General features: G+C 39.7%; 2 protein-coding genes across 10 annotated transcripts in view; one reads left to right on the forward strand and one right to left on the reverse strand.

Annotated features, from left to right (window-relative positions):
• The window catches only part of RIPOR3 (RIPOR family member 3), a 57,149-nt gene that overhangs the window by 4,441 nt on the left and 24,794 nt on the right, over positions 1–27,914 (forward strand). For 4 of the 9 annotated variants that reach the window (XM_085241869.1, XM_085241874.1, XM_085241875.1 and 1 more), the window contains exons 1-3: positions 4,007–4,149; positions 21,132–21,260; positions 25,419–25,565. In XM_085241869.1, coding sequence (XP_085097995.1) covers positions 21,160–21,260; positions 25,419–25,565 — 248 coding nt within the window. In that variant the 5' untranslated portion in view covers positions 4,007–4,149; positions 21,132–21,159. Of the gene's footprint in view, positions 1–3,100; positions 3,191–3,908; positions 4,150–6,255; positions 6,324–13,061; positions 13,081–21,131; positions 21,261–25,418; positions 25,566–27,914 lie in introns of those variants that run through there. The other 5 variants (XM_085241870.1, XM_085241872.1, XM_085241873.1 and 2 more) reach the window with 5 other exon arrangements.
• On the reverse strand, positions 1,246–10,395 carry LOC146542996 (uncharacterized). Its single transcript, XM_085241881.1, has 2 exons — positions 10,021–10,395; positions 1,246–7,040 (listed from the first exon to the last, which is right to left on the reverse strand). The coding sequence occupies exon 2, from the start codon at positions 4,340–4,342 to the stop codon at positions 3,185–3,187; it is 1,158 nt and encodes a 385-aa protein (XP_085098007.1). The 5' UTR covers positions 4,343–7,040; positions 10,021–10,395; the 3' UTR covers positions 1,246–3,184.

Consider the following 27,914-nt stretch of genomic DNA (forward strand, 5'->3'; position numbering starts at 1 on the left):
CTCAGAACTCTGGAGGCATATAATTACAGATTAGTCTTACTATAGCACACTCAGAGGAGATTTCAGTAAATATCCTTCATATAGGGATGATATCTAAAGTTTGTTGCGTTATAGTAGCAAAAGTGCATAGTGAGTATATTGATAGATGATCTACTTCTGTGCAAATTACTTCATGTTCATAAGCATCCAAGTAGCATTTTAAAATTAAAAGATGCAAAATGAAAAGAGGGTGGAGAAACAAGCAGTTAGCATGCATATTACTTGCACTGAGAGCAGCAAGGAAGTGGATCGCTTTGTCCAGGTCAGCATAACGACTCTAGCAAGAAGACTAACTGCAGAGTTATTAGCTATTGCTAGCGTAAGCAGAGCTCTGGCTTACAGATGCCTTTGTTAGAAGTTGGTTTAGTCTGGATCTTCTTGAGTACTTCAGTCTGCTCAGGGTTTTGTGTCTGTAGTTCAGTTGGTTTAGAAACCAAACAAAAGTCACTTAAGCCAAAACTTTGGCTTAATGATGTTATTCTGATTATTCCAGAACACTGATGGGACTGGGACAGTAAATGTATACTTTTTCAACCATCCTGAATATTTCACTGTAGAATGATCTTTTTATGAGGGCTGCTCTGAAAGTAATGCCTCCTATTTTGTGATGTTGGCCCTGATGTCAGAGGCGGATGTTGGTGGTGTGGCAGTAGGGGCTGAGCCTTCCCACCAATGTCCCGTTACATTTTGTTGCCGTGTGACAGCTGGCAGCAGAGGAGCGGTCTGACAGAGTGGTGTCTGACATGGAAGTGCTTATGGAGCAAAGGGAGGAATTGAATTCCCTTATGTGGAAAAAAATGGCACCCATTGACATTCACCGACAGTTGCTGAATGTTTATGGAGACCGACCAGAGGGTGCTGGCACAGTGAGGCTGTGGTGCTGCATTTCAGCAGTGGTGACACTGACAGTTGTCACCTCCACTGGTGCAGCATGGAGGCTCCTGTTCATTGCTGGTGAAAACGCACAGCTAATGGTGGTGACTAAATTGAAAAGTAGTGTTTTGTAGCTGAAAATTTGCACTGTCAAAACAGCAGTATTGTGCTCTTTGCATCTCTTAGAGTTTCCATGGAAATAAACAGGAGGCATTACTAAGTCTCCTACTTACAGGTGAACTATGTACAGTGCCTTAGGAACTGTGATGAATGTTGAGTGGCTGAATTGGTACTTGTGAAGTGTGTTGAGATCATCAGAGAAAATTGTAACAGTTTTTTTTTTTTTTTTTTTTTTGTCACTTTAGGTCTGAGAGACATCTCGGTGTTTGTGTTTTAGTTTTTCTTTGTAAATATTATAACAGTGGCAACAGTTTAGTATATTATATGCATGAGATTACTATACATATTTATGTTACGGGAAATTGCAGAAGAATGTGAAACTAGCTTGTAACAATAGTTTTTAGTTTGTATCCATTGTTTTCAAGAACATGTAAATTGTTACATTATAGAACTTGCTTTGAGCCCTGCTGCATAGTTAGCTGCACTAAACATCAGTACTCAATTTGGAAGTTCTGTAGCCAAGTGTTTTATTACAGTTTCATGGAAAAGGAGAATGTGAACAAAACGGTTGAGCAAGTAATGTGAAATCCAGTTAAATATAATCAAAACCAAGCGTGAGCCGCATAAACACACAGATGAAGACAGAGCAAACAAAGATCGTAAAAAAATAAACTGAAATAAAAACAAGACCAATCTTCATCTGGATTAAATACGGACGTCTGTAGTGGGAAGTTTGTGTTAGCTGAGGGTTTGGTCTGTGAAGTTTGTTATAAGTTGAGAGGAAATGACACTGACAGTAAAGGTTTCTTGTTCAGCAGTGGTTTTGTAGGGCTCCTGCAGAGATTTAGTGTTCTGACAACTGTCCTGCAAATCCAGTTAGGTTGATTTAAAATAGTCCCACTATGCTCCACCCTGCTGTGAGCTGGCACTCTGAGGTGGGCGTCCGTACTCACACTATTGCATTTCACAGTCCGTGTTTCAGGAGAGCAGTGGGAGATGATGTAGTACAGCTCTCACGGTGCCTCTGGGGCTCGAGCACACACAGGCAGTGCTGCCTGTCTGGAGCCATCGGCAGCTGTGAGCAGAGGGGCTGGGCACATAGCTCGCTCTGAGTGAGACCACTGTGGTTGTGTTTGCCAAGGGAGTGTTTTTTCAAACAGTGTGATTATCGTAGAACCCCATCATACCAGGAAAAAAAACAAGAGAACAGTGAGTAGGGTTACAATTATTAGGAATGCAGTATGTTTGCATATGCAGGTCCACGTATTTACATCCCCATGCAGTTTGTCTTGCTGGGAACACAGCCTTTGATGTCATCTTTTTCCACCAAGCAAGCTCTTAGCTGATCAGGTATGAAATTCACTGTTACTAGAACATCAGTGCTGGTCTTTGTAAGACATCTAAAACCCAAAGAAGTTGTTTGCTAACTCCATTAGCCCGTCTGTTTTTGTCTCCTATTGTTCTCATCTTCATGAGTATTAATTCCCTCATTCACCTTCTTAAAAATGTTTTCAGCTGTGTGAGATATCTTCTGTTTTCAAGACTTTCCTGTAAACAGTTTTATAAGGTATTGTAAAAGCATTTGCTCTGCCCTAAAGAGTTATTTTGTGGTCACCTGGTGCTTTGAGATCTTAAGTTTGTGTTTTATCCTCCCGATACAGGATGGAAATCTCTCGTGTATGCCCTAGATATTGCTGAATGATCAAAAGGGAAGCAAACCCTATTAGTAATGAAGTTCTCCTGAGAGCATGTCCAACATCTGTATGGCCAGTCCATTTTCCCCAGAGGCACTGCCTCGCTTGCTGTGCTGTGTCAGTCAACTAGCTAACTCTATAGGGAAATGATGCTAAAAAACACAGGGGAGAATGGCAGATGGATGAGACACACCATAACCCAAAGTGCTGTGCCCAAGGCAGAAACACGTTTGAGTGTTGGTGTTTACAAAAGGTCTGGCAAGACATTGTTCAAAAGCAAAGAGGAGTGATTGGGTGGACTCATATGGTGAGGCGAGGAACCTCGGAGGATCTCGTGCTGCTTTCCACACCACCAATTCACATCTTTTTGCCAGGTTTATCTGGAAGGTGACCAGCAAGCCAGCAGAAGAGAGCTTGTCCTTGAGGAGCAGTGCCTGCCTGAGGAAGAGGCAACAGAGTCAGTGGTGAGTACAGCGGGAAAGGTCAGAGGGGGCTTTGGTTAACAGGGATTCAAAAGAACACGTTGCACGTGTTTGGTAACAGGAAACCCGGGGGAGGATAGAATCATAGACTCTCCAAGGTTGGAAAAGAGCCACAGGATCACCCAGTCCAACCGCGCACCGATCACCAATGTAGATAGAGTGGGGAAAGGCGGTGGGAGGCAGAAAAATGGTGGTTAGGGAAAGACTGATGAGGATCGTAGGAGGACGCAGACTCAGGAGGGAGTAAGGGAGAGGAAGAGTGAGCAATGAATGGGAAAAATGAGAAGGGAGGAAATGTCTGAGAAGCGAAAGGGTGAGAAGGTCGGAGCGCGGGGCAGGGGCGGATGGCCGGCGTGCGGAGCCGGTCCCAGCGCGGCGCTGCGCGAAGCGAGGGGGCGCTGCGGCTGCGCCCTGTTTAATAGCGGAGGGTCCGAGCCGGACCGCGAGCTCGGCATGTGCCGGAGCCTCGCCGCACTTTCCCAGCCCCCCTGCCAGCATGAGGGGGGTCGGAGGGAGGGAGGCAGCGAGCGGGACGGGGCGATCGGCGTCCGGCAGCAAAGAGCCGCTGAGGAGCCTCGGCTTCCTGGAAGCGGAGCGCAGCTGGGTGGCGGACGGCGGCGATAAGCGGCGGCTATCGGGGCCCTCCCGGCGGCGCGGCCTTTCCGCGTCCCCCACGGCCGCCGCCGCGGCGCTGCGGGACTGCAGAGGGGACGGGTAGTCGGCAGCTGGCCGGGAGCTCTGCGGAGCTGAGCCCGGAGAGCCGGCTCCGGGCGGAGAGGGAGAGGAACGGCTCGGCCCGCTGCGTCCCGGCGAAGCTCCGGCCCGGCCCTGGCGGCGAGAGGTACCGGGGAGCGGCGTGGCGGCGGCGGCACCGCTTCGGGCATCGGCAGAGGGGCGGCGTTCGAGAGCCGCGGGGCGACCGAGGCACCGGCACCGCACCGGTGAGAGCTGCGGGCCACCGAGGGGTGCCCGTCGCCTGCAGAGGGGTGGGGAGGGCTCCCCGGGAGTTTGCGGGCTGCTGGGATGCTGGTGTTCCTGCGGGGCCTGCGTAGGCGCTAGGAGATGCGGGAGCATTTTATCCAGGGGGAAACACGTTCGTGCCGGGAAACACCCGGGAACTCCTTCAGAGGTCATTGCCTGGCTGGAGCAGGTGGAAGAGTAGAAGAAGCAGGACAAGGTTTACGCCATCCTCTGTGCTTTGTGTTCTGTAGGTGTCATATGGGCTAGTTGTATTTTACTTGCTCCTAAATATGGATTGAAATTTTGGGTCATGGCTCAGTTACAGTTTGCTTCAGACAGAGTTTAGTTTCATCTTTTAATAAATTTTAAGTAAGTTGGGCCATATGGAAATTGACTTGTTCATCAAGCAAAAAAACTTGAAAGAATTTAGAAAAATAACGTTACATATTTCTTGAACGTGGGAGCTTGAACCAGAGACACAGTACAGCACCAGTGCTCAAAACTCTTGGTTCTGTCATTTCCTTTATCGGTAACAAGACTTAATCTGTCTTTAACTGTAAACAGCTGTAATATGGAGGCTACACCTTTTAATGAGAGGCATTGCATTTTTTTTTTTTTTTTTTTTTTTTTTTGAAATTAAAACAAAAAAAAAGCATAGATCATTTGTAAGGACAGTAAACAATGCAGCATATATCTGAGGGAACATTTTGTGCTGAATGGAGAGAGTTGTCTAAGAACGATGGGGTGTCTAATGGAACGTGAATATTCCAAGCTTCTCACTTCTGTTCATTTCTCATGCAGTCGCTCGCTTACATGCTGCTGCCCTGATTTCGATGGAGTGGATGACATAAGCGCTACATGTAATAGTGCCAAAACAGGGAGGAGGTCTTACAGAGGGGCAGACCAGGCTCACTTTGGGCCTCAGGTCTGGAGAGAAACTTCTCAGAGATGCAACACTTGCGATGTGGTAGTGAGCAATGAGCTTGTTAAAATTTTCCTCTAGTTAGGTTCTGGATGCCGTTTAGGGGAATAAAAAGGCATCCGTGAGTCGGCAGCTCCTTTGTGTCTATCCTGTGTGTCTGTGCAGTACTCTGTTATAGAGTCAGTAACTGAAGTGAAGGAGTGGCATTTCTGGTAAGAGCCTAGAGCCAAGAACAGCGAAATATAGGCCAACAGTGTGTTATGCAATGGTGTTCCCTAAGGGGCAGTATTAAGACGAGATGATTTCCTTCTGTCAAGATGAAAAACAGCAGTGAAGTTGCTCTGCAGTGTTCACTCCCTTAGGAACAGTCCAGGCAGGGACCTGGGACCATGTAAGTAGCAGATCCACCAGTATCGTTTTACACTCTTCTGCAGCTAATTCCTTCTTAATATTCCTTTGCAACATCCTTCCTTATAAAGAACCTGAAAGGTGGAGTGGGACCATTATAGCTAAAAAGGAAGTCAGTCTACCGGAAGGAGAAAGTTAGGATTTTAATGTATCTTTCTCTCAAGAGCTGAAAGAGAGATGATGTAGAGTTATAGAGCACCAAGACAGAACAGAGGCTCTGGTATAGAAAGTTATACAAAAGCAGGGGAGTGAGAAATGGCTCAAAGGGGCTCATAATTATGCCATTTGGATGAAATGAGCAGTAAGACTAGATTGGAAGAGAAATAGACATTACGTAAAATAGTGGATTTAATATTAGTTTAATATGCACACTTGATCTTGGCCTAAGATCTGGGCAAAAAGGAACAGACAGAGTTGAATTAACCAGAATGTTATTTGCCAGAGTGGGATTTGGAAAGTGACTGGCTGGTGACAATCCAAAATTACACTGATACAAAGTCATGCTAAACCTGTCAGCCAGCCTCTGATGGCGGCAGGTGCTCAGAATCCTTGGTTTAGTTCTGATCATAAGATGACACTTCTACTAGTACAAGAGACATATAGGTTGGTTTTGGACTGAGCAATTTTTATCCACTTTTTCCAGGTTTTCAATTTCTGTTACCAGTTTATGATCCCTAAGAGCAGATTGTTTTAAACCAATGTATCTTCACATACTTGATGCCTGAAAACATAATTTCTATTCAATTCAACATTTTAGGGGGAAAAAAAACCTACATGCATCTTTGTGCACAATGCCAGCCTGTGATTTTGAAGAATGATAAGCAGGTACTGCTGGGCCGAGGTGCCCTCTCATATTTTTTATTTACTCATTTGTTACTTGCTCTCTGTGAAATTTAATTTTTTAAAATCTTATTTTACATTGTTCTGTTGCATTTTGTTTAATCATACTTTTAAATGTTCCCCAGTTTTGGAAATATATAACTTATTTCCTTTGTTCCTCATTCTTTATACAAATCTAGGAATCTTTTTCCATTGCTGAAAATTGCTTGTAAGCAGAAGTATTGGAATCTATCAGCATATGCAGGAGGTATGAACAGTTAGGTATGCTTATGAAAAGGTTCCACCTTATTTTAAGTGTCCTGGAAGAGAAATCTTACAAAACCTAATCAGTCTTGGAACTGAACTACTCACCATTGTCACACGTTTGAGTTTTGGCAGGTTCACAGGCATGTACACGGCCAAACAAGATCTGCCGCAAAGATAAGAAATTCACTTCTCTCTGGCATTCCTTATTCAGGCTGAACTCCAATTTTGGGTGTGGAAGGAATGCAGAACTGGGCCTAGAGCTTGTGTCTGCACAGGTTAGAAGTGAACTTCGAGTGTAAAATTTGGATCTGAATTTGCATCTATATTTTGCTGGAAGAATACAGGCATTTGAATCCAAGTTTCTCGTTTGGGTGTTCTTTGGGGCTGAGTCAGTCCTTGTGCTTCCAAGCTGATCCAGACTTCTCTGTAATTAGTTTACATCCCTTCTGTTTGATTCTGTGAGGAGATAAGTAAGTCTGTCTTTAGGTAGCAGAGATTTCCCAGACAGATATTGTAAACTTGAAATATAGGTACTTAGAGTTTTCTTTAAAATGTCCTTTGGGCCTGAAATGTCTTGTGCTTGGTTTCAATCCAGTACTGAATAAGACTGGAAAGTCTGAATAATGTCAGTTCAGCTGCATTTGAGTTATTCAAGTGCATTTTAAAAATATGTACTTTCCACTTACATTTTTTCTGTAATTCTTTGCACTTACATAACCTCTGTATAAATTGCCACATTTGAGAAGAGGAAAAAAGTCATCCTCCAGTGCTGGGACTCAACAAATAACCAAATAGGGAGGAAACTGAGACCCCCGCATACTTCAGGGTCGCAGTGTTTACTGTGTTAGAGTTAGCATGAACAGGTTTATATTTCTATTAGTGCAGGCAAAATATGATGGAAATAACACACAGTTTTTTTGCGCACTGAATTTCCACTGAATTTCTGCAGAGTTTACATTCCATAACTGAAATTTTGCAAGAAGGGTTTAGTATGTTTCTCCAGATCGTGAGGAAGGATTTTGCTTGATGAGATCTGTGCAGTTACAGCAGTAGGCCAGCATTGTCACAGATTTGACACACAGTTGTTCCAAATGCGTGTACCTAATTGAGCAATTACATTTTTTAAAATCTGTGTAAAAATGTGGCTAGCGCATGTTTTATACAGATAATTCACAGGTTTTTCCCCTTTTGTGAATGTCCACAGTTACTTAGCTATATTATCTATTGTTTTTTTTTTTCTTTTTTACAATGGAAGATTAAAAAAAAAAAAGCAGTTGATGTGGATGGATCATGTTTAATTCCATCAGTAACGTAGCAGCTCTAACATCACTATATGTTTTCTGTTTTGACATATCCTAACTGAGCCTTACTGTGTGCTTTATTTCATGCTTTTTGTACATCAGCATATGCACACGCTTATGTGAAAACCTGTAATTATGTTTTTGTTATTCAGTGTCAGTAATGTGAGCCCACAGAGCAATCTCGAAGGTACTGGCGCCTTTCATGAGAGTCCTGGATGTAGAAGGCTGATGGGAAATGCTGCTTTGATCCACAACTCCCACTGAAGGAAACAACAGAGCTATCCCTTGTGAAGCCCTGTTGGGAGTCATTGGATCTTATTCCTAATTCCACTGGGGCTCAGTTGTCCCTCCCTTTTTTTTCTGGAGTGTTCGCATTCCAGTGTGTTCTGCTGCCAACATCATTTGTTAACAAATGAGGAATTTAAATAACCTTAGAAAATCAATGCAAGCAAACATCAGAAGTGCAAAACAAATGAGTAGCAGCCCAAAGTATCTTCAAATTGTTTGAGCATGTTCTTCAAGAACAATAACACAAGTCTAAGGCATATGTGCTCTGAAAGAGGTTTGGAAAAGAGCATGTCCTGCATCTTCTGGAAAAATCTCTGGTCCAAACATACTTTCTGCATCTACCCAGACTGACTTCTATCTCCAGATCTGTAGTAATAAGTGGTGAATCTTTTTCTACACTGCTTGTGAATTTGTCTCTATTTCTAGATTAATATAAAGCAGTAAGCAAGAATACTATAACCTAGGTTATCTTTACAATACACTATGCCTGTAGCTTATTGTAAAATATCTTTCTTGAGTAAACCAAATCATTTGAAACATAATGCTGTTTTGTCTATTATATCGAATGTATTGTGTCATTGCTGCTGTGCGTCTGGGTTTAAGTCTGGATCTGGATTTGTACGTTGCTGGGGTTGCTTGTCAGTGTGTGCATTTTGTATCCGAATGGCTGTTTGTGAATTTTGAGGAGTGCCCAAGTGATTTTCTGCCAATACAGTCTTTGGCTATACATTCTTGATGGCTTTGTCGAGGAACACAAATGTGAGTTCATAAGATCAGTGATCCATGTACTGGTTTTAGGAGGGTCATACTGCAAGTGATGGAAAGCTGCCAGGGGATATAAGGTAGAAGAACACCCCAGGGCCATCCTGTTCTGTCAGCCAGGCGTGGTTCTTCATTAGCAGAAAGGCTTATGGCTGTGGTGCTTTTCAGCTTTCTGGATGCTGCTGCCATCGTATCGGGCTCGTTTGGCAAGGTGTGTGATCACTGTCTTCCACAAATGATGCCTAGCTGATGCTAAAGGTCGGGTCAGTGCCTATATGGCTTAATGTCACTGGACTCATAACAGCTCTGTGGCATTTAACTGTTTTGCCTCCTGAAATTTAAAGCTATTTGATTGTGATCTCATCCATCACTACAGCTTCTTGGATTGTCAGTGAAACAATAGCTGCTTGAATATAAACTATGCATTTGGCCATCTGTCTTTGTTTTAGATCTCTTTGCAGCTCTATGAACTGTAACTAAACACAAGCCGACTGTCATTTTCCTACATGCTATGTTCTGAAAGTGACTGTTATTTGACCTCACTCTTTTAAGACAGTAGGAGCTGATGAATTAAGGATCAGTATGTACATTGAACTGATTTGACACCTCCCATCTTTTTCTCATTGGTCAACATGGCTGAATTAGCAGATGTGTGTATGGAAGCTGTTAGAGTGCACGGTAAACTTAGATAGTGTAAGTATAAAGGGTGCTGACAGAAAGTACAGCCTTGCTGGATTGTTTTGTTCCTTCAAGAAGCATCTTAATAGTAAATAACACCAATATTCTGATAGCAGTGAGGTGCTGATAATGTAGCTGTACACTATTATTTACATTATCTACAGTCTACTAATACCTATCAAAACTATTCCAGATTTATTACACACTCTAAGTATTCTGGGGAAGCTCTATAGAAGACTTGTGTTACGAAGGTTCTGGCATAGCTATGAGTGCTAAGAGAAATGCTGAAATATAAAATTAAAAAAGATTTAGCTCTGCTAGCAAAATAATCATATAGAAAACTTCTTTTGCCAGAATTACCTGCATCTTTTGGGTAGAAGAAGAAATAAACTGTCAGAAGTACTCACTTGTCTCTTCTGTGGGAATTTTGTTGTTGTACTTCAGCATAGATGCAGAGTAAAGCAGTCCAAGGTCTAAGGAAAACTCCGTGGGATGCTGAAAAATATGAACCAGTATGCAGCTGTGACTGCTAGTTATAGTAAAGGCTTTGAGTCCTCGGGGAGCAAAGACTGGAGTTCATGGACTGTGAAGAAGTTTGGGACAGAGATCTGATTGATATTTTTCTTCTGGTGCACAAACAAAACTCATTTTCATGAGTGACTCTTGTCACATTTGCTGATGGTATTCACAGCATTTCAAGGGACCTTAAAATTAGCATTTGGCCTAAGTGTGGTTTCAACTCAACTGTTTCTGCTTCTGAGCAACTTCTGCTTAGCACTTCAAGTAATGTCTATCTTTTTTCCAGTGAGTAGCTTATGCTCGATGACTGTGAAGAGCCTGTCACTTCCAGGAATGTATTATCTCTGGCAGAAGTCTTGTTAATGTCAGTTAGTGATAAGTGAGAAGGTAAACATGTGGCTCATTAAGAACTGCACTTTCAGTGCTTTGCCTCTAGTCTGTTTTCATGCCACAGCACACAGTGGACCTCCAAAGAAAAATTCTTCTACTGTATATTAGTATTTAAAATCATTTTTACTCTGTGATTTTGGTTACCATTCATCTACTTTTTGGTTGGTTGTTTTTGTCTTTTTTTCTGCAAATTTCACTGTCGTGAGAGAGATCGTTTTCTTGTCTTGCTAGGAATACTTTTAAGAAATACCTGGCAAGTGCATTAACTTCTAATGAGTAACAAAAGGGAGATCTCACGTACCAAAACAGACACTCTGTATTTGCTGACTGTGAAATATTTGAATTTAATAGCAGTAACAAAATCACAGGGCTGAAGAAAGGAAGTTTGTGGAGTCCAAGGCAGATGTGAACTCCGTAATCAGTTGTTCTGGTGAAGGGCATCACCACACTCTTCAGAGATCTTTTGTCAGACTGTTTATGTCAGCTCTCCCTACACAACTTTCAGGAAAGGAAATGTTTTAGAATAAGCACTTGAAACGGTAGTCTTTGCTAAGATAACATTTTTAGACTAAAATAGGTTTAAAGAGTAGGTTTTAAAATCAATATAGATGATCTTGATCTTTCAAAGTCAAAGTATGTCCAGAAGTGAGTCTGTGAGTTTAACTCTTTTGATTTATGAGTTTGAAAAGTGTATTGTTGTAATTCTGTTTAAGTCTGAAATAATCCAAAAGTATCTTCCAGGCAGAATCAGACTGACAAAACTTGAACATCTAGTTTAAAAGTAAATGTAATCTCGTTTAGGCTGTGTTTTGATTAACTATTCATTCTACCATATGTATCCTAATATACATTACTCTGCTGGCTATTTCCAAAGCAATCTACTTTAGAGCGTTTAATGTTTAAGAACCAATTGTCTCAATTTTGTTTTGTTTGGATAGTTTGCAATGAAGCGTTCTTTCAAGTGGGCTTTATTTAGCTAATTCCATCACAAAAATAAGATCTAGGAGAATGAAGAGAAGTTCAAGCTAGCCAATGTTTATTTTTACTATTAATAATTTATATTACCATAGTACCCAGGGGAAGAAGGGCCCCACTAAACCCAGTTTGCTCTACATGTAATGACCATGTCTCACATAGCCTTATGCAGCAGATGATTCTTTCTTGCTGCTGTGCATCTGATCTGTGCTCTAAGTGAGCAGATTGATGAACAACATATGAAGACGAACCAATAATTTTTTATTTTTTTATTTTTAATTTTTCTTAAAGTTTAAGCTAGGAATCAGAGGGGAAACCTGATGCATCTTTTTATACAAAATCAGAACTGATGCATTTTTCCAGTATGAGGCCAAATCACGATCACAACAGTTTCTTCGTCCTCTGAACGTGTCTTTGGGAGCAAGTTTGGGCAGAGAAGCAATGGTGCTAAAAAATGTTTCTGAACTAGCAGCATAAGATTCCATATTTTAAGGCCACACTGGCGGGCTAAGTTAGTTTAAAAATTATTCACTTTCATCAGATTTTCATCAGAAGGTGAGGTTTTTGGAGCATCTGATCTGATCTCCTTTCTGTTTTACAGAAGCCTTGAAAAATGTGATTTAGAGATTCTTACTCTTGCTGAATGCAAAGACACAGAGGACCAGATCCTGAACTTCTATAAATAGATTGATTTCAATAGAGTTACGGCAGTTGATATCAAATGGAGACCTGGCCTTCACTTTATGGGATGCTCTTGTGAGCTGGTGGATGGAACTGACACTGGGGAGAGCCTTGATGTCAGCGCAGCTGTGCAGATTTTGTCAGTGGATTTACCACCCTTCTCCCCTCCCCTTGTGTGGAGGCACCATTATTTTCTGCACCGTTTCCAAAATCTCAAATTCAAAATCTAGACAGAAATGTTCCTGTCCTATCTGTTCCATGTTCCCGCCCTCATTAGTTCAGCTTAAAGGGGGTAAAACATCTGTTTCCAAGTACAGCTGTGTGGTATGTAGCTGTGTGCTTTTTTTTTCTCCATACAAGATCTCTAAATCTGGACATTTATGACAGATTTTATAGGAGCTGGAGTTGGGCTGTGCGAAGTTCACCTCATTAAGAGCAAACTCAGACCAAATAAAAGCAGAGAATAATAGCATTGAAAAAACGTGGGCCATGAGTGTCAGAGCATATGTATTAGGAATTGGTAGGAAATGAAGGGGAGCACAGATACATACACATAAACTAGGAGGTTGGGTTTTTTTTCCAAAAGGAAATGTACATGGCATTGAAGTGTCTACAGAAAGGGAACTTTGGTGCAGAACACAGTGTTGGTATGCTATGACACCTTCCCTAATTTGTTAGAAAAGATGAGTACAAGCCTGTGTTAGAAGATACTGAAGAAATTCATCCTAGATAAAATGTTTAAATATGCCGAATTATTTCTAAAAATTCAGCTGTTAGCTGATGAGAAACATTCTTGATTGTCATAATTTTGATGTCCCTTTCTGCGAATTACCCTTTTCAATTATCTTAAAATAGGTACCAAGATTCACTAATCAGTACTGGAAATACTGACTTTGAAGAAAGTAAGTCTATGGCTACTTAGCATTAAAGAAACCACTTTACTTTGAAATACAACTTCTATCTCTTTCCAAACAACTATTTCCCTGTTTTCTGTTCTGCTTCTTTTTCCAGTATTCTTTGAGATTCTGGTCCTAACTTAGCAACTCCATTATTTCTGTGGTACAGTATTGTCCTAATAATATCTGCGGGAATAAAACATTGTTGCCACAGAAAGTTGACTTGATGGCTTAATTCATAGAATCATCAGGATTGGAAAAGACCTGAAAGATCACCCAGTCCAACTGTTCACCTGTCACGAATATTTCCCACTAAATCACGTCCCTCAGTACAACATCTAAACATTTCCTGGGCACCTCGGTGATTCCACCACTCCCTGGACAGCCCGTTCCAGCACCTGACGCTCTCAGGGAAAAAGCATTTCCTCACATCCAACCTGAATCTCCCCTGGCACAACTTGAGGCCATTCCCTCTAGTAAAGGGATGGTTTTCATGATCAGATGGCAAAATGACAAATGGTTTGTCCTTCTTCAGAAGCATCTCCCAGGACGTACCACTACAGTGTGATTCATAGCCTTCAGTTTTTGAAGGTATCAGAAGACATCCCACACCCTGTAGAACATCTCATTGCACTATTAGTGGAAGAGTGTCATCTGTTTTGGTTAATATACCCTTCTTGGAGTAATAGTCAGAACTGTCTATCTATCTATCTATATATACACACATCCTAGTGGATTCTACTGGAGCTTAGATCTGGGGTTTTCTGCAACCCTAAGGCTGTGATAAGGGACATTTCTTATTTCATAACTGAGCGGGCAATTGGCTTTTAGCAGGCTCCTGCATTAGCTGGTGGATGAAGACAGGATCACGTACAGTAAGTCTGTCTGTACATATATTAAGGCATAGTTTGGGGAAAGCTGGGAGAATGAGAAATATCTTACAGAAGAATTTTCCTTGGTTTTAATTAAGAAGGAGGGACTTCGCAAAGACAGAATGTAGGATTCAGTGTCTTGCTGCTGGGCAAATTTTTCTTTGTCAGAAATGGAAGAGCCACTTCATCGCTTGTAAATTGCGCTCCCCCAAAGCCATCTGCTCCTATTGTTAGGAATTTGTTTTTAAGTACTCATTAGAATGTAGCTCACTGCAGTCAAATTCTGCCAATGCCAAAAAAGCTGCAAGTCAGACTAGCGTGTGGAGCCTGCCACATTCCTCAATCTCTGATTCAAGTTGCAAGTTTGTCATCAGGTTTGAAATTGAAACCAGAGAAGCTAGGAGCAAGCCCTGTGCTCATAAATCAGCTGATAATGAGTGGATTGTTCTGTGCCTTTCCCTGAAGAGGAAAGCAAAACTTAGTGCAGAAGTACTCACAGCAACCAGAAGAACTGTGATGTCTGCAAAATGTGGGGAAACTGCATGTGGCTCATGGACGTGCCACATACTGGCAAAGGAAATAAACGGGGATTCTGGCTATGTGCAGTCTCTGATCCTTCTCTTACTACAGGCAGTGAGCAATATGTGACTCGGTCTCTATTGTGCCTCATTTGTTTGATATCTGCTGCCACTAGAGGGAGGTACAAAACTGACCACAAAACTGTGCCTTGAAAAGTAGTTTCCCGGTCATTAACTGAATATGGGCCAACTTTTGCTGCCCAGATTCTAGCGGAAGTCTGGAATAAATGACTGATTGATTTCCTCTGGTTGTGCACCACTGTCACTGAGATTGGAACTTGGGTCTGTATGCTTAGATGAAAAGTAATTGGAAATGCAGTAACATATTGGATTGCAGGCTTGAAAAACAGATCATCTTGGACCTGAAAGTTGAATCCTGTGTTCAAAGAGCTACACTAGAAATCTTACAACAGAAACACTTCTTCCAGCACAGGAGAAGCTGTCTTAGGCTCTCTGAGCCTAACTCAAGCTCTCTGAGGTAACTGCTCATGTTATTTAAATTTATTGCTGCATGGCAAACTTCATTTCCAGAAGCTGGCATAAAGCTGTAGAAAGGCCTAATGACTAAAGCAGTTACTTGGATCAAAGCTGTTTATTTGATTTTGTCTTTATGGCTTGAATATAGCTAGGAGGAAAGTATGTCAGAAATGTAGTATTTAAATATATACTTAAGAATTGAATCTGCCCAGAAAAAAATAATATTTTCAGAAGTCCTAAATGAGTAATACTTCAAGGGCCTATGTTTCTAAATAATGTGAAATAGGAATATAATATTTACTAAAAATCAGTGTAACTAGATCTTAGGATCCTAACTTATTACTGAGATTGGAGTTATATTTCCAAATCATTTGGGATGTTGAAAATACTATCAGACAGATGGAAGTGTGGTGCAAAGAAAAGGGCCTGTCTAACAATCTGAGTTAGATGTCTTTAGGCCAAAAAATTGTGGAGTGCTAGTGCAGGTATGTAGAGAAGCAAAATCGTCCATTTGCTGCAAAGCTGCTTTGTAATTACTCATATTGCTAAGTCTTAAAAGTGCAGAAACGTCTGGTGAATATGGTAGAAGAATGATTGCTTGTGGATCGATCCAGCTAAATCCAGTGGACTTCACAGCACCAAGAGGGTTTCCCGCTTGGATTGCATTTTTCAGCAAAGAACTCTGAGCAAGGTCAGCTGTCTACTGTGTTTTCTTCTCATTATAGGAACCAGAGAGGGGAAAGAGATGAGCAGGAAAATTGCAAAGAAAAGGCAAAATTTAGTTCTTTGTGGTTCAGAAATGGACGGTACAAGTACCAGGGGAAAAATACTCAAAAGCTCATTGCAGGCAGCTACTTCTCACTGTTACCATTATCTGTTCTACCGTATAAATCTGATAAAATATCAAACATATGTTTTCCATTATATGTAGTTGCCCTATATGGTGGCCTAGTTACAGGTTATATGTGTTGGTGCCAGATGCCAGTTTTAGATGAATGATATCCAGAAATCAAATTTCTGTGTGGCAGTGGGTTACATAAAGCCTATTCACACTGCACTGCAAATTTTCATGGAAAGGATGTATCTGAAGAACAGGTCCCTGTTTATGTTTAAAGCTGAATTAGAATAGCTGTATTGAGATGTAGCATCTAGGGCACTTCGGTCTCCCTAAATCAAGTGTCTGTTAATCTCTAGAAAAATAGCCTGGGAAATTTTTCCTAGTTCTGCCAAGAACAGTATAAATAGAATGTTTGTGTGATAACTGGACAAAAATGCTTAAAAGTTAGGGGGTTTTAATCATAAATTTGGAATGTTTTTCTAGCAAATAGATATTGCTACTGAGGTCAGTGGTTTTCCTAAAGAATGCTTGAGAGCAAAGATTAAATATAGTGTTTATTTTCCCACTGAATCCAACACTGTGCTGTACACAGGACGGTCACTTCATTCTTTGTTCTGTCAGTCTTCATTACGTATAACTTTAGGGTAATTAGGGCTGAGTTGTGACACTGTCACATCACAGGAGTTTCATTAACTTTAAAGATCGGTTGTTTGGATCTCCGCTGATGGAAAGCAAGTGCTGAGATCTAGAAATTTCCAGCTTGTTCCAAGGTACATTGAAATCACAGCAAGAGGCTTCAGTGGTTCAGGCCAAACATCCCTAAGACTTCATTCAAAAAGTTTGACGATATCATATGCTTCCAAAGTCCTTAAATGTTCATCTTGTTTCACTGTTATATACAGTAAAAACTGAGGTTTGGGAGAAATGTTATAGAACCAAAAATGGCAAATTTGTATGGTTATCATGGGGGAGAATTGAATTTTCTAAAACCCTGCACTAAAAAGACATTGTAGTTAGCAATCCCTCCAATGTGGGGATTTTCCTGAGAAGAGGGTTGTGTTGTGAAAATATGTTTGTTATGTGCAAAAGTAAATTAACTCAGCTAACAAGAAGATAGAATGGCTCTGTCATTCTCCCATGTACAGCTAATGTAACTTTTCAAACAAAATTATGTATAAAAATAACAGCAATAATAAAGGGAAACATTAGTATAAAGTGGTATAAGGCAAATTGTCATGATCACATGTATCCAGAATCACAGTGGGATCTTAAAATCACTTTACGTTGATCGTTAGAGTTGAATAATCTTTTGTTCTTTGGTGTTTTCTATAGGAACTAATAATTTACTTGATTTCCATGTGGTTTTTAGTCTGTGAATAAGAGGCAGCTGCTGCTTGTTGAAGCCAGCGAACAGTGGGTACCAACATCCTAACGAGATACAGAGCTACTTGCTGCCCAGGCTATCAGTGTGATGCAAGTTTCCACAGTTAGCTGAAGGAAACAAAGGTCTGGTACAGTCTTTTGCAGATGCACAACTAGAAGGAAGTGTGTGTCTCTTAACTAAAAGGTCATTCTCAAATGGAAAGAATCCAACATTAAGAAAGTAGGAATACTTTACTCCAGCAGAAGTGTACCAAGTTCAAGAGAACCTCTTGGAGATACTAAAAGAAAGTCACGGCTACTAGTTTAAAGTGCACAACACAAGCAGAAGTATTTTGCAAGAAGTCAGTGAGTCATGTTTTCCACATAAAATTGTTGAAGCCATTGTGCCCTAAAACAATTAAGTATGTGACTAGGGTAGGATAAGTTTAACCACAAACACAGACACCAAATTTTTGTAGAAGATGAAGGTCCTTTGGCCTAAGTAATCCCCCAGTGCTAACTGAGGAGAACATGCAGATTGAGCAGACTCATTGCTGCATGAGAACTCAAACATTTGTCCCTGTATGTCTGGATAATTGGGCATACTGAGGGTGAAATGCTAATACATGGCAAGTCACTGAAATACAAAGTACAGACAAGCATACTCCCTTAATTTTACAAAAAACCTCTTGATTTATATTATAAACATATGTTCTAAGACCTGAAAATCTCAATCCCACAAAGTTGCAAGTATTAATATATTTGAGAATGTAGCAGTTTGTAGGTCTGTTTCGGATTCAGAAACATTCTAAGACTTTTTGAGGATGCTGTGTTATATTCCAGCTGCTTTGTGTTTCTATTGCCTCTGCCAGTACACTCCGTCATTTCGGACGTTTGTTTTCATGTTCCACATATGCCAGCCTCATGCTCCTGTATTCACATTCTGTGCTTTTTGGGAAGAGTGAGGAAGTACCTCTGCTCCCCAGGGTATAATCCTGGTATTTAAGAGTTTTGAAGACATTGACCTATGGAGGAGATTACATCTTTGAAGACAGACAGAGACTCGGCTTTGTGGAAGCAGTGTGTGGGGTGTCCTTATCTGATTTATTCTTAGCCTAAGGGGACAGTTGAATTTGAGATGTGTCCAGATGCTGTTTCTCACGGCAGTTGTAACATAGCTCAGCACTTCTATACAGATAGTCTGGCTAGCAAACCCATGTTTAAACAACTGCATTTGTAAATCTCTCTTACTATTAAAATGTTGCCATGACATCCTTCTTATGGCCTTCTTGTCAGATCCTGTGTATGAAATGAGCTGTTACATTCCTAGGTTACTACCAATATTGTACATGCAGGTGAATACCATGACTTTATCAACATTATTTAAAAGTAAGAGAGAGAATCCCTTTAAGCGTGTTTTCCTAACATTATTCAGATTCTTTCATTCTAAAAGAAACTGTGAAAATGTGCTTGAGAACTGCATTTGAATGTAGCTGTCCATGGCAGCTGGGCATGGCACAGTTAGTGACCTTGAGCACTGAACACTGTGCTGGTGAAAAAACAACCTTCCAGTATTTGTAAGTGCTTATGGCTATGCATAAGTGAGATCCAATTCATCTTTCCTCTTTTACTGATGTGTGTGTCAGAAATTGTATTTGGTTTATTAAAACACATGTGGCAAATCTAGGCAGTTCAAGCAGTTTATTTCTTTCACCAACTGACGTTTGGGTCCATAAATTTCAAACTCAACTCTTCACATCTACGATTCAGTACCATGCATTTTTACTTCAGGAGTACTTTTTTAAAATTCATTTTCCATTTCCCATTCCCCATTTAGGGTCTCTCTGTTTTTGTTTGTTTATTTCAAATATAAATTTCAAAAATATTTATTTGAAAAGCTTCCAGTCTCGTTTGATAAAGGCTTTAGGAGTCTTGTAAGATCACACATGCTTTGCCTGCATTTCCTCCCTCCCATTTACTCATGAAATAAATTTCCCAGGTCAGGGAGCTGAGGGATTGTTCCTGGAAATCTGTCACAGCCTTCAGGAGGGACGTGGTCAGTAACTGTGAAGCTATTCCTTTCATTTCTTCCTTTAACAGCTCATTGTGCAATGACATTTTTCAGTAAGTTGCAGAATTTTTTTTAAATGTAACAATCCTGTTGATGGGGTAACTGTTTACAGACAGAAGCATCTGAAAAGTAGAGGAAAGAATGGAAAATATTTTGAAACATCAAATCTGATGTGACGCAAGTATGCTGTCTGATTAGGGGTGTTAAAGAGGCATCGTTTCAAGACAAGGGGCTTGAAGAGATTGATACAAATGTGATTAATGTGCACCTATACTTGTGTATGTAACAGATTTCTGCTGATGCTACTGAACCTATGGAGTTCTGTGAGCTTCAATGCACTGACATACAAAACCACTAGCTATCCCCAACATTTTTCTTCTATTTAACAAACTAGGTAGCTTGCAAAGCACATAGCTGTTTGCCTCAAATTTGTCATTCTCACATCTTGTTCTAAATTTTTTTTTTTTCATGGATTTATTCATGAGCTTGTCAGAATTTGTAGGACAGGCAATGAAATAGGAGTCCTTGACCTCAGCTTGTACCCCTGAGTGGCTTCTAAAGAACTAATCAATTCTCACTACTAACAGAAACTCATGACAACTTTAATTACTACTTTGTTGTATAAGGATTCCTAAAGCATAGTAACTTACAGTAATTCTCTATATACCTGCCCAGATTCAGCAAAGCGCTGAAATTTCATCCCTCTTGGGTAGTCTTGTTCAACTGTTCAGTTCTTTATATGCAGTCTGGAAGAATATTGAGTTAGATTGCTCTCCAAGTTAGTGGCAGAGCCAGGAAAAGTCTTATCCTGACACTTTGTGGCTTCTAGTCTGAATTCTATTCTGTGATTCCATGATAGCTGTACTCATGCTGCTGGGATAAGGTAGGGACACTGGGGTTTAGTGGAGGTGCTCCTTTCCAGTATCTACATTGATGGACTGGGTGATCTCACTAATCCTTGAAGCACATTCATAATACATGAAAGACTTTTGCATGGAGCATCTACATTTAGAGCTCTCTGTAGGAGTTTGTTCTTCTCTATGCAAATTTATATCATATTTTCTTTTAATCAGTTAAGAATTCTCAATAATTTCAAGTTTTGTTTGAGTCAGAAGCACGAACTATGAGAGGAAATTAGGGTTTGGCCCCCATTTTGGCCTCATTAAAACCAAAGTTGCTAGTTGTGGTGTTTACATTACACCAGCTTGAGGGGAGAAGGAAGGGAATTCTTCTGTGTATTAACTGTCTGGGTGATTTTCTGCAGCTGCTTTGAGGAATATGTCTGTTACTTACATTGTAACTTGGATTCTATAGACATGTGGCAAAGAGCACAGTTCTCCAGCAAGCAAGAGTTTGACTGATGGAAAACAGAAAACAGCAATCTGAAGGAAATCTTGCTGGAGGAGGAGCACGAAACAGAAATTTACTGTTGAAACCAGACTTCTGCTCTGGGCTTAAGTACCACACTCAAGCCAGTTCTGCCAGATTTGAGTGTGGCTCTGCACAGATGTAAGGAACTACTTTTTGGACCTAACTAAGCTGAGAGCTTCAATATTTTTCTGGCATTCAAACTGATGTGGGAATACATGGATTGTACTAAGGGACGTGGTTTAGCGAGGAAGTATTGGTGCTAGGTGGGCAGTTGGACTGATGATCTTGGAGGTCGTTTCCAACTGTGATGATTCTATGATTCTGTGCATGGCAACAGAAGAAACGTGTATAGCAGACAAGCGTTTTTTTTCTATTTAATCTGCCTTTTTTCTGGCTTTCCACTTTCTTGCAGCTCAGCGCTTGCAACAGTGTAGGTGTAAGCCTGAACTGTCAAGGTTTCAACTCATTTATTTTTCTGTTTATTTCAGAACCCAGCAGACTTACTGATTGGCGGTCATGTCGGTCAAACTCACATTCGTCTCTTCTGGTGATGGAGGTGGTATCAGTAGGAGTTGTTCCTTCACTGGATTCAGCACTGTGCAAAGCAGAAAATTAGCGTAAGTAAAACAAATGAACAAAAAAGTACCTGAGTCTCCAGACAATAAATATTAGATACTAGGAATGTATTTTTCAACCCAAAACATCTGTATATAGGAGTCGTTCCTTCATTTTTCATTTAAAACTATTGACTCTTGTCATGATCAGTGTTAACAGTTACACTTCACGTTGTATTATCTTACTGCTATACACACTGTACTTCAGAGATGGCTGGATTTATGATCTGTGAGAGAACTTATGTATCAAAAACTAGATAGCATCCATTTCTTTAAAGAAAAAAAAAAGTCAGTCTGGAAGGTGCTACTGAGACTCTGTTGTAATTACTGACCTCCACTTCATTGGAGGATATGATTGCAGAGATGACCTCACTTGCAAGTGCAGAAGTAGGTCTGATACTAAAATTAAAATGATACAGATAAATAATATTAGAAAAACAGTTTTCTAATTTCCAGAAATTAGTTCTTGGGATCTCAGCATGCTCAAGAATTAGTATTAGTACTCTAGTAGGAGACATTTTTCCTTCAAGCCTGTTCTAATGACCCTTATAATAAAGGATGTGTTCTGACTAATACCAGCATTCTGATAAAATGGGTAGTGTTCAGTATAGCTATGGTAATTAAAAATCTCATAGACCTTTGAAAAGATAGAGATATTAATGGTGACTCCTGACAAAATATGTAATTGAGCTCAACTAAAACTGTCCTGGAGTTATTTAAGCGGAATAGCATTACACAAGAGGAGGGACTGCTTTCTGGCAATGCCACAAACAAGAGCAAGGGAGGAAGACAAAAGAGGTCGAGAAGGCTACTGCAAATTCACTGCTGTCAGTAACAGGTCAATAGTATAACCAAGCTTGCTATCCAATCTTTCGGTTTTCAGTCCAACACAGTAACTACTAAACCATCCTAAAGCACTGTTTTTCCCTTTTTGCTTATCTTATGTTGTTGTGTAGCATTGCTGTATGCAGATAATTATCCAGCTTTTTTTCCCTCTAGAAGTGTTCTTGTTCTTCTGCATTTAGAGATCCCTAATTTATTTGTATAGCCTGTGGAGTGCTTTTTGAAGATGTGATATACGAATTCAAAGTAGTATCATCTCTGGCTGCCAGTGCATACTCGAGTAATAACAAAGTAAATTATTTTTAGGTATCATAGAGTTATTGGAAAGTATGCCTCTAAAAGTATTGTACTAAAAAAAAAAATAAAAAAAATCCAAGTGTATATCACTAAAATTCTGGACTTGTTTAGTAAAATATATTTTCAAAGAACCAAAGGACTGCATTAACTTTTAGGTAAACATATCATAGTAAAGTACAAGATATGTGCAGAAATGAAATTCCAACATGACTGTGATAATGAGCAAGAAGTCTTTATATTGGAGTAAATTAATTTGTTGTGAAAGCTGGAAAATAGTCCTACACTCAGCAAGAATTAGACAGCTAAAATTACACCAATGATCTTGAGGAAGACACTGGTAAATAATTACATAAACAGACTTGAGCTCAAGTACGTTGTGGGAGTTGTAGCAGGGAAAGGATCTACCAGGAAAAGGGTGCAGCTGTTTCTCCAATAAAGAAAGTCTAAGAATGCTCAAAACAGAAAAATTTCTTTATCCCTTAAGATAAATCTATTATTTCTAGCTGCAGTGGTTTTCTGGCCAAATGCCTATACATTTTTCTATGCATTTTTTCTTATATTCCTTTTTGTTATTTAAGTGTTTAGTCAAACAGTTTTGTTCAGGAATCATGATATTAAGAGAGATCTTTGTACTAGCTTTTCAGTCATAACCTGGCAAATACCCAAGAGCCTTCTCCAGCGTGGTAAGTCTTAAAATCACCCTCTCTTAACTTAATTCTCTCTCAAGCAGTGTTGCAAAACACTGCAGGAGGCTGCAGGGGCCCAATGCAAGGTTTATTCAAAGGATGACACGCAAATCAGGTCCACGTGGATTCTTAAACAGTTGCTAAATGTACTTTTGTATTTGTCTAGCAACTTCCTGAGGCTCTCAATCAGTCACACTGTTTAATTTTTCTTCACAGTGGTCTCCACAGGAAATGTTATTACTGTTACCTATAAAATAGGAAATTTGACACTTACATTACTAAGTTCACAAGGGAGAGCAGTGACATAGCAGCCGCCTTTAAGTGCTGTCCTTAAAATCCCAAGGTAGCTATTCAATGTTGCTATTCAATTTATGAAAATAGGATTCTAAACATCAGTGCACTGAGTACCTATTGGCTATGTCACCCAGAAGATATACTGGGGGAAAGTGAGTTTTAAATCACAGTCCATCCCTATTTATTGCTTACATGCAATACTTGAAGCTGAAGGAAGGTGGTTTCCTAAATTTAGGCTTTGCAGCCTGAAACTCTGAAGGTAAACACCAAAGCCTTTCATCCCCCCCAAAAAACAAACAAAAACGAGAGTAATTTGGGCTTTTTAATTTCAAAAGATAGAATTATGTTCTGTTAGGTACCTTGCCATTTAGAATACTCATCTAAAATATGAATATGGATGCTACTTTCTTCTTTGCATGAGGGAATTTTAATTAGTGATCATTCCAGGATATGGTTTTAACTGTTGTTATTGGCTGGACTGTTACTTCCAGTGTTATTCCTATTGAAAGTCTCTTACTTTGCATGAAATACTCAAAGATTTGTTATTTTAGAGGGGAAAAAACCTCCAATGGTATTGTGGACTTTTAATTTAATATTTATGTTCCTTGGTATAGGCAACCTAAGCTTGAAATGATTTCGTTGATCAATGCTTTACATTAAGCCATCATTAAAAAAAAAAGTCACTGAAGATAATCATTGGGCTAAGAAACTAAATATCTAGTGATCTTTGGCAGCAGATTAGATGTTAAAAGAAAAGCAGAAACTGAGCACCAGGATAATTATTCCATCACCCAGCTTGATAATCTTGTTAGGCTCTGAGTCACATGCCTACACCTTAAGGCAACCAGTGGATACTTATTAAGTCTATTTGAGTTCACCATTTTCCCAGGTGAACTGAATTTAGGATGGGGATAATAGAGAAGGTGGAAAGCTTCTCTGAGTGCAACCAGTTGGCTCAGCTTCATGGAGTAGGAACCTTCTTTAAGACAATGTTATTTTAGAAGCTTGGCTTTCGGGAAGTATTAACAAAGCTGGATAAAAATAACTGAGACTTAAAAAGAGAATATGGATAGAGTGCTGTAATTCCTCAGGTTAGTGAAAATGGCCCTATGTATGGAACTTCTGTTAGAGATGGTATTTAATTTTGTTTTTGTAGTTGCTTTTAAAAGTAAGTGAGGTGTTAGATACTGGAAAAAACACTTGGATAATTATATCTTGTATGTAACCTGAGCTTGGCAGTAGGCTTTCCTCTAATATGCTGGGGGTCAAACTGATCTTTTAAGTGGTTGATGAAGGTTGGCAAAGAACTCTGAAGGCTTTTTTATGTTAGCTTTGTCAGTCCAAAAGATAATAGCTTATCTGGCCTCTTGGTAATGTTTTTAGGCTAATCATGTGTGTTTGTCCTACTCTGTGTATTTGTGCCCAAGTGAGTGCTTAGAAATGTAAATTCTTAAGTATTTCTCTAGAGTTTACTGGTAGCTGGAGAGCAGAAGTCTCCTGAAATCTACTTCTGGTTTGCAGTTGTTAGCAAAGGTTTGTTGCCTTATTTTACTGGATTGCAGATAAGAGACAGAATGAGAGTGATCCTGTCCTGCAGCATGACTTACATGACTGTCTCTGTAGTTAGCTCAGTAGCCAGTGTGAATGTGTGTGTGGAATCAGAGACTTAGCTAATGCCAAGCAAGACTTAAGAGAAATGCTAACCATGTAATTGTTTACCTTTTTGTTTTATTTGTTTATTTGCCTGAAGGCTCTTCCTTAAGTCCACTTCTAGTCTGTAGAAAGAGCCATTTCTTAGTTCTGTTGGAGTCACAAAAGAACTTGTGTCTTTTCTGCATTATGTATTTAAGCCTGTGCTTTAATTTTCTAATATTATCTGTGAAGGTGTTCTTGCTATATCAAGAGCTTTATTCTTTTCAATAAAGCCATGTGGGATGGGGCATGTAACTTGTAGCCTGAAAACTAACTGTAGGTTAGATATCTCTTTTCTTCCAGGTGATGCGTTTTTCATCTCTTCCTTATTTCCTTTCTTTTCCTACAGAAAGTCTCTCAGCAGAAGCTCAGTGAGATCAAGAATGTCATTGAAATCCTCCAAGGCTTATTCTTCACTGCAGAAAGGGGCAGTCATCTGGGATCCAAAACCACTGCAGGTGAAGAAAATTTTTGAAGCTTTGAAGAAAGGACTTAAGTAAGGACTCTTTTAAATACTGTAACTTATCATACCTAGTCATGCTGCTTAACTCTGTATATCATGTTGTTCTCTGTCTCCATCTGTCATACCTAAATTTACATAATAACTTCTCTAGGCACTGGTTTGAAATTTTGGAAGACAACAGTTTCATTTGTGCTTAGCCGATCTGCTCACAAACAAAATGTTCTAGGTCCTCTGATGTTTTTTGTTTCTTTCCTGTTTGTTATGCTTCTTAAAAAAAAAAAAATAAATAATAATAATAATAATAATCAGTGACAAGTAAAACTCTGTTGGGAAATCGCCTATTATTTCTGGAGCAATTGAGATATCCCAAGAAAGGGAGGATTTCAGAGGATAGAGAGTAGGAAGCAGAAAGCCTGAGGATAAAGAAGATAATTAAAGAGGAATAGGACGGCTGGATTTTGGAGGTGATTTGAAGAAAACTTCTAGAGGAGGAGCTATTCATGAGCTGTTTCTGTTATATAAGACATATAAGATATCGTAGAGCTGTTGTAAGGTAAAGGTCTCAGCAGATCCATCTGAAAAACTTAGTAGACTTGAGGTGATGAAACAAATCTATAGTATAACCCCATCTTCCAGTGGCAGTACTAACAAGATTAAGCTCCTTACTTCAATTTTATTGCTTTAAAGCTAGAACTGTGTCAGAGGTTTGATCATAATTGACCACATGGACAATGCTGCATTAGTATGAATTTGACTAAAAAGGATGAAAGGTACAATTTGTCTGTTCTCTCTGTCTGGCAGACATGGGTGTATGCAGCAGGCATAACAGAAATCAAAGAGGGCTGGCAGTGTGAATTTGGGGTGCTCTGGCTTTGAGGAAGCTGTCAGTTTCATCACTGAAATGCTGATATTATTCAGTGTTTAAATGGAGAATAAAATATGGGTGAGCTTGCATTCTTGGTATTACAGTCTGTAATAAGATGTGGTGATAAAATGTCAGTTGTATCCACCTTTGACTCCACCAGTGACTAAAACTTTAAACTACGTCCTCAGACCTTACTATATGAAAATATACATCTTAAATCATTGGAGTTGATGTCAGTGAAGCTGGTCTAATATTGTAGGAACTTCATTTATGCTCTAAGGCTGCTGTTAGAACATAAAATAGCATCCCTTGGATTTGCAAAACTTGTATCTTTTTCCTGCTGGTATCCCGTGAAGTTTGTTCCTGTATTTCTTTGTTTTCCTCAGAATTTTTCTCCTGTGTTAATTCTGATCATAGTGTTTTGTTTTTTTTTTTTTTAAGAGCATGAAAAGCACTCTAACTTACATGCTCACAAGTGTCACTTTTTTTTAACAATAAAAAAAACTATGAAGTCTTGGTCCTAAAATAAATAAAAGAATCAGTAGATGTCTTATTAGAATTTAGATTTAAAACAAATAATGGAATTAAATGTTTTTGCAGAATTTAGAATTTAGCACAGCTTAGGGAGGAGAAACTATAAAGTGGATGAGAGTTTGTTCCCAGTTTTGCAGAGAGCGCCACGTGATCAGATTCCTGCCAAAACTGAGTAGCTAACTAATTGACTAAAGTAACCTATGGAAAACAACTGTATCAAATGGCAATATGAAGTCCAAATTTTAAGTAGATACAGACTAAGGCTGCTTGGTGCTGGAGTAACTTGAATTTTTAGTACAGAATGTTATACGTGCCTCTTTCTTAATACTTGTAGCAAACAATTTTTTTCTGTTAACCATCTGGGTACCATTCCGTCAAGCTGGCAGCATTAACGTGCTTTAAGTTAAAAGTGACAAAGCTCTCCTAAAAGGAAAGCAAACTTTCCTGCTAGCAGAGCTGGATGCTCCTGCAGTGAGCAATTAATGGGCAAATGTGAAGAGCAGGCAGCTGAATGCTGCGCCATTGAGTATCTTGGGTGATCTGATCTTGTAACAGTAAGAAAATCAAATGCATCAAAGCAAACTTGAAGTGTAGTTGACTAATGTGATATTATTTTAACTGCTCTGTGAATGTGTCTTATGTAGTATATACCAAGTGGCTTTAATTCCCTTTTAAATATGAGAGGAAAATCTTACCTGCGTTAAAAGCAAAATTGGAAGAAGATATTCTCAGCAGAAATAGTTAAAGGCCTTGTAAGAATTCTTAAAGGCCAACCTTTGCATGCAAGCAGCTGTAAAGAAGCCAACTGGCGTCAAGTTCTTCACACTTTGCAAAATAGTTCCTGCTCTGGAAAAAGTGACAGTTGCATTAAGAAGTTGTCTAGCATTCTAAAAGGTGGTATTCAGTTCGGCATACTAAAGCAGTGGATGATATCTGCCATACCTTGCATACAGAGTATTTCTCTAAGTTTCATTCTGCAATGC

Source organism: Meleagris gallopavo, chromosome 22 (genome assembly GCF_905368555.1).
Source record: "Meleagris gallopavo chromosome 22, MGAL_WU_HG_1.1, whole genome shotgun sequence".
NCBI classification, from domain to species: domain Eukaryota; kingdom Metazoa; phylum Chordata; class Aves; order Galliformes; family Phasianidae; genus Meleagris; species Meleagris gallopavo.

What these genes read in the sequence shown, in the direction of transcription:
- LOC146542996 (XM_085241881.1), bottom strand. Translation starts at nt 4,342, where the DNA reads ATGACCTCTGAAGGAGTTCCCGGGTGTTTCCCGGCACGAACGTGTTTC.